Here is a 6,919-nt window from a genome sequence, read left to right as displayed (position 1 = left end):
AGCTTAAAACGAAATATTTGGGTTGAGAACTAAAATGTAAGTTTGAAACGGACATAAAGGAGAAACCTGGTGGAACATGAGGTTGAAAAACGAGCCGTTTTTAGCCGGGTCGCGGCTCCACCGGAAATGAGGGAAGGGAAAGTTCTGGTTCTGTCCAGGTCAGAAACTGGACCTGGAATGTTCTGCGGGCTGACCCAGAGGAACAGCGTCTTCTGCTTTTTATCAGCACAGGTTTGTCTGTCGGGTTCTGAAGCCTCCTGCTCCTGGACCCGGCCCGGTGGTTCCGAGCCGGCCTCGTCGGTGGGTCAGATGGAGGTTCTGCTGAGCTCATCAGTTTTCCGGGTCCAGAGAAAATGAAACTCTGGCTTCACTGCGACGCTTCCACGTTTCTGACCCGGAGAACCTGTAGCGGTTTATTAATGAGCCGTTTTCAGATCCCTGATTTAAAACTAGTTTATTTTTCCCAAATGTTCCCGTTTGGGAAAACATTCCTTCTGTGGGAAAACTACACATTTACTTAGCAAGCAAAACGTAACAGTTACAGCAACACGGTGAAAATGTGTAAAATGAATCTGCATGTTTTGCTCTGACGGGACAAACAAGCCTAGTTCATTTCCCCCATAATGCACTTCTGCTTCTCCAGCCCCTCCTTATGGCGTCGGCCTCGTCTGAAACCGGATCGGAACCGAAGGCAGTCGGTCAGGATTTCTCTTCTGCTGTTTTAAGCCACTAAAAGTGAAACCACAAAGCAGAAGTGATGAAACTGTGAGGCAGCAGGAAGGAAGAACCGATCTGAGAGATTCTTCCTGCTCTGGCTGCTGCTGCCCAGCAAGGGTCAAAGGTCATCCGCCATCATTCTGCAGAGACTCCACAGTCCCTGCTTCTAGTTCCCATTTCTTTTCCATAATCTGGATTATTGTGGGTCGTGCAGTTGTGGCGAAATGCGGCTGAACTTTGATCGCAGAGGGGAAGTGAAAAGAGGAACTGATGAAAACGCATCATGTGATCAGAAAGAAGCAGCAGTAAAACCTGCAGATGTCACAGGCCAGCTACGGAGCTACATCAGGGCCACAACGTTCGTTGAAAAATTAGTTTTGAAACTGAAAAAAAAAATTTTAATTTAAGAGATAATTTCAAATCTCATAAAAGTTTTTTTTTAATTACTTTGAAACTTTTTTTTTTAGAAAACTGAAAAAATAATTTTAATCTCAAGTTTTTGTTTTATTATTTTTAAAACTGAAACTGGAAAATTAAAAATACAAAAAAGTTGTTTTGTCTTTTTTTTTTTACTTATTTTTAAACTTAAACAAAAATAATGAAAACAATTTACACTGAAAAATGATTTTGAATTGGATCAGATTTTTTTTTCATATTTTTTAAACAGTTAAGGTGAAGATGGGCCAACATGTTTACATACTTATATAACTTTGTCAACAAAAATAAAGTCAAAATATTGTTCAAATATGACTTTATTATTATTTTAACTTTGATCTCGTTCAACATTTTTGTAATATAAATATTCTCATCCAAGTTCACTCTAACAAATGTTTTAATTATTTTTGTAACTTTGCTTTAATACTCCACAAAACTACAAAAATACTTTTCAAATTAAAGTGTTTTTTACAGTTTCGGAAAATTTCTTTTGAAAAGCATTAAACTTTACGGCCCCAATTTAGTTCCGTATGTCTGGGTAAACAGTTGCCAGATGGTTCTAAAGGTTTCTGAGTTACGACATCATAAAGACTTTATGGTTTTATGGTACCAGGTCCGTTCACCTGCTGGTTCTGTGAATAATGAGGCGTTTGGAAAATATTCTGCTCAAGTGAAAAATACATAAAAACTTAAATAATTTGTTTTCACATCCTGAAACGTTGCTGCAGCAGCTTCACTAATCTGCAGCCTTCCTGCCAGATTCACTCCAGAACCTTTATTTTCCCACCCAGACGTGAATCTGGACCCGGATTCCTGGACTGCAGTTTCATACGTTCTGCTTTATTTCAGTCATTTTATGGATTTGATTGATTCTGATCAGATAATCATTTCATCAGACAAACAGAACATTAAACATCAGAGAATTAAAAACACTATTTCCTTTCAAAATGGCTGAAATGTTACTTTTATGTTTTAAATCTAGATTCTGTGTCTCGTGGGTTATATGAATATTTCATTGTTTTGTCAAATGGGCCCCAGGACAGAGCCGGCCCAAGGCACACACGAGCTGAGCAGCTGCTTGGGGCCCCCACACCACCAGGGGGCCCCGAAGAGCACTAAGTTAGCATGTTATGTTTAAAATAACTGGATAAAACAAACTAAATGCCATTACACATAAAAAGTATATTTGTTACAGACTCGATAGTTAATCTCTTCCTGCTGAAATACAAGATATTAACTTGTTTATTGTTTATCATCTGGTGTAATTTTCAAATAATCAAAATAATACGACACAATTAAACTCTTCTCTGTGTAACTGGGTCTATATTAATAGTTTTATATTTCCACAAAATGTGTTCTTTTAAGTATTTGTCTGCTTGACTGTTGCTGTGTTCCTCTGTGTCTACTATAAGAGGTTTGGTCCTCCAACTCCGCCTTATTTTCTTCTTCTTTTGTTCAGGGTCCTCCAGGACTATTATAAATATTAAGTTATTAATTTCCTCTCCCCTTTTGTTATTCGTTCCACTGGGGAGAGGCAAGTTTTATAATCTATTGTAATCCTTTCATTTATATTGTTCAAATGTTTATTTTTCCTTCTGTTTTAATGATAAGTGTTTGGATATTTTCATTTGAGTTGCTATTACACCTTTATATCATTTGATGCATGCTAACTATTATTTTGTATAGATCGGGTTGGAGAACTGGAGCACATGCTAGGTGCTAATGCTAATATCTCCCGATTGACAGGTACGTTAGCGGGCCCTTTTGTTATTCGTTCCACTGGGGAGAGATCGGGTTGGAGAACTGGAGCACATGCTAGGTGCTAATGCTAATATCTCCCGATTGACAGATTAAATAAACGGAGACTTGATGTCTTGTGGTTTGTCTGATCACCACACAACGCAGAAATCCACCGGTCACATCTGCATTTCAAAATCTAAATGCATATTTTTAGGTTTCTTCTCCTGTAAGTTTAAAATAACTGGTATGATGTAAGCTAACTACACATGATGCTAATGCTACTAGCTACGTCACACGCAGAGATGAAGAATCTGGTGTTGACATGTTGGTTTGGGGGACCCGAATGAAAATCTGTTCAGGGCCCCAAAACGTCTTGGACCGGCCCTGTAACCGTTAGGAACCTGATGGCGAACAGTCATGATGCTGCCACCACCGTGGCAGCATCATGACCACGGTGGTGGCAGCAAATGTGTAGCTCTGGTAAATGTAGCAAACCAACCTTTAACCTTTAACCTCTTCTGATCGGATCGACAGATTTTCTCCTTTATTTCAAGTGAAACTGGATCTGCAGGGGAATAAATCCCGGTTTCCGGTGTTTCCCGGCTCCCCCTCTGTGGGGCCAGACTGGGAGCGGTACTGGCTCCAGTAATCTCTCCAGAACCGAGCCCCGGTTCTGCAGAAACGCCTCCCACTGCTGGGAAACCGAAACCTTGCAGAGAGCTTAAAAAGCCGCGGCTTCCTAAACTCCTCCATTTTAACTCAGAGTTCGCGGAAGGACATTCTGTGCGCACAGCCCGGTTCTGGTGTCGGTTCTGCTCCCACAGCCCGGTTCTGCTCATGGCTTTCAACCAGTCTCCGTTCTACAACCCGGTGAGTTTTATTCTCATCGCTTCTCGTTTCCGCTATGAAAGCAAAGCTCGTCGTTTCCTGCAGCCGCTCCGACAAGCAGCTTCATGAAACCCGAAGCAGGTTCATCCCACATGTTTCACATGTTCCCCTGATGTTTCACATGTTCCTCTGATGTTTGCGTGACATTTCCACGATGCTCCGCTTCCCTCCAGCTGTTTCCTGATTCTGACCTCTGGCTGATTCCTGTGAAACAAAGTTTCTATTGATGCTCGCGGAGCTTTTACTAAAAGAAATAACAAAGAAAACCTTCAAAAAAAACAGAAAAAAAAAAAAAAGATTTTAAAAAAGTCGACACGAGGACAGAGGACCAGATCATCTGAATAGTTATTTAAAAATTATAACATTAGAGGAAAAAATATCAAGTTTGTGTCACATCCTGGTATTTTAAGGAGTAAAACGGAAGTAGCAATAAATAATGTGACGTCAGTTAGAAAAAGGTCTTTACCTTCATCAGGTGGAACAAAAGGACAAAGCTGCTTTATAAGCAGGAGGGCTCACTCCAACATAAACTCTGGGACTGTTTAACGTGTTTTTGTTCCTCCAGTCAATGTAAAGTTAGCATCTCTATGCTAGTGGACTCTGGGCCAGAGGTCAGAGGTCGGGGCTCTCTGGATCCTCCCGTCAGCTCTGGATCAAAGTGATGACGAACCAACTAACCAACTTTTTTAAGCTGCAGTTTGTAACTTTTATAGAAAATAGTTTGTTATTTTTACACATTTACTGAAAATGTTGTGAAAGTTTGTTTTGTGTCAGATAATCTGAAAAGATCAAACTCCTCCATCTCCTCCCTGAGCCGCTAATGTCTGAGGAGAAGCAGCAAAGGCAACCAATCACAGCCAGGGGGCGGGGCTTAGCTCTGCCAATCACCCCCATGTACCCGCTGCTAAATCTGCTAACAGTGGAGAAACAACTCACAGTTACAGGACAGCCATTTATCTGCTGCCATCGGTGGCTGTGCTAACCAACCATAGCATTCTGGAGCTAGGCTACGCTAGCTCCAGAAAAGGGGAATGAGCAGCGCCACATGATGGGTGATTGACAGCGTTGAGACTCGTTTGATTAAACTGTCACAACATGGAAACAGTTTTAATAAATATGGAAAAAAGATAAATTTTTAAATAAAAGTTACATCCTGCAGATTTAAATACGGAAACAAACACAAACCTTTTGTTTGTTTCTGCTCATTTACAGTTTAATAATTTATTAAATGTTGATTTTATGACCAAAAGAAATCAAGTTAGAAAACAGATGATGTGGTTTTCAAAGCAAATACATTTTTATAAAGTATAAATCGTGTCATACTTTCATAATGAAACTTGACGGAGTCAGAAAGAGATTTCTGCACTTTGAGATCTGAACAGACAGGAAGTGATGACGATCACAGGAAGTGATGACGATCACAGGAAGTGGAGAGGCAGGCGTCGAAAGACGAAGATCAATCAACAACAGGTGGGAGGAGATGAAACCGAAAGAAAAGATGCAGAAAAACTCCTGAAAATACGAGATGAATAAACCAGTTTGGGTCGGAACCGGGCCTGGAGCCATTTGGCCTCTGATGCGTTCGGCACATTAATGACTTTCACTCATTTAAAGGAACTAAAAACGCTGCTGGCGGTTCTCCTTCCAGCAAACTTTCTGCAGGATCGTTTCTGTAAAATTCAACATGAAAGGCTTTTTATTTTTTACAGTTCAGTTTCTCTGCAGTCGTCAAGAAAGAATCAATTTCCTGAAATCTGCAAACGAGCCTCAGTTTCACCAGGAATACACGCTGGAGTTCTGCTTCATCAGATTCCAATCCTGTCCGGAGAAAAAACCAGAATATAGAACAACATTCTGGACAAAATGATCACATACATCCTGTAAAGTTATCAGAGCCAAAACATCGGATCAGATTCGATTCACCTGCTGGGTGAAAACTCTGGATAATCCCTGAAATGTACAAAATGAGAGTCAAAACAACACTTTGCAGCAGGGTGTGAATACTTTCTGGGTTTGAATGTTTTAGAGTAACAGCTGCTGGAGGAAGGATCTGCGTTGACGCCGCTTTATGCGCCGCGGACGTCAGAAAACAGTAAAACTTTCTCTTTACTGAGATGTTTTTAAAAATGTTTCCACTACGGAAGTCCATTTCTGCCATAAAAGAAAAACTACAAGCCCAGCCGGAAGTCAACAGGTTTTAAAGTTATAATTATGAGATAAAAAGTTACAACTTTAAAACCGACTCTGACTCATTTTTGTAACTAAAGTTTTGTGTAATTAAATGTGCTGAATGCTGATTAAATTCATTTTCAAAGTCGTTAAACAAACATGGAGCCACAAACCGCAGCCTGAAAAACCACAGGAAGTGAATGAGATGCAGCTCACTTTGTTTTGTAGCTTCAAACTGAAAAAATCAATTTAATTCAGTTTATTTCTATTCCATCCGTTCACAGCACGTCGTCTCAAGGTCATTTCCCCAAAAAATGACTTTAATCTGATCATCCATCCCAGTTATCAATCAATACATAAAACTGAGTTAATTATTCAAATTAGTTTCCAGGAAGGAATCAGCCAATCAGAACGCAGAGAGGAAGTAAAGCAGTGGAGAGCAGTAGGAGAAGAAAGTGAGTAAAAGTAGAGAGGCTTAGCGTTAAGGGCCTGTAGCACCATGACTACAGAGATGACTCCAGATAACCCCAAGCAGACAGAACTGAGGTTAATAAATGAAACAAACGGCGTTGAACTTCCTGCCAGGTCTGATGAAGGAGTCGGTGCTGAGCAGCTGCAGTTCCCACAGTGACCTTTAACCTTTGTTCTGTCCACTGTGAGCTAAATGTCCTCCTCTGCTCCAGCCGATCCCGTTCACCGGGTCCATCCACGGGGGCCTGCAGGACGGGAAGTCCATCATCATCAGCGGACGCGTCAGTCCAGGCGTGGACAGGTCCGTCCACCGTCCGTCTCTCTGTCCGTCCACCGTCTGTCCGTCCACCGTCTATCCATCCGTCCACCGTCCGTCTGTCCACCGTCGGTCCGTCCACCATCCGTCTGTCCGTCCACCGTCCGTCTGTCTGTCTGTCCGTCCACCATCTGTCCGTCCGTCCACCGTCTGTCTGTCCACCGTCCGTCTGTCCGTCCGTCC

At 41.5% G+C, this 6,919-nt stretch overlaps 1 protein-coding gene across 1 annotated transcript in view; it reads left to right on the top strand.

Annotated features, from left to right (window-relative positions):
- wdr74 (WD repeat domain 74) overlaps positions 1-3,849 on the top strand; it is an 8,500-nt gene extending 4,651 nt beyond the window's left edge. The window contains exon 3 of the mRNA XM_017303058.1: positions 3,686-3,849. Within this exon, the coding sequence (XP_017158547.1) occupies positions 3,686-3,849 (164 nt within the window). The remainder of the gene's footprint in view (positions 1-3,685) is intronic.
- The last annotated feature ends 3,070 nt before the right edge of the window (positions 3,850-6,919 follow it).

The sequence above is a fragment of the Poecilia reticulata genome, unplaced genomic scaffold, assembly GCF_000633615.1.
Source record: "Poecilia reticulata strain Guanapo unplaced genomic scaffold, Guppy_female_1.0+MT scaffold_159, whole genome shotgun sequence".
Classification (NCBI taxonomy): domain Eukaryota; kingdom Metazoa; phylum Chordata; class Actinopteri; order Cyprinodontiformes; family Poeciliidae; genus Poecilia; species Poecilia reticulata.
Note: the sequence above shows the minus strand (reverse complement) of the source record. Positions and strands in the feature narration are given on the sequence as shown.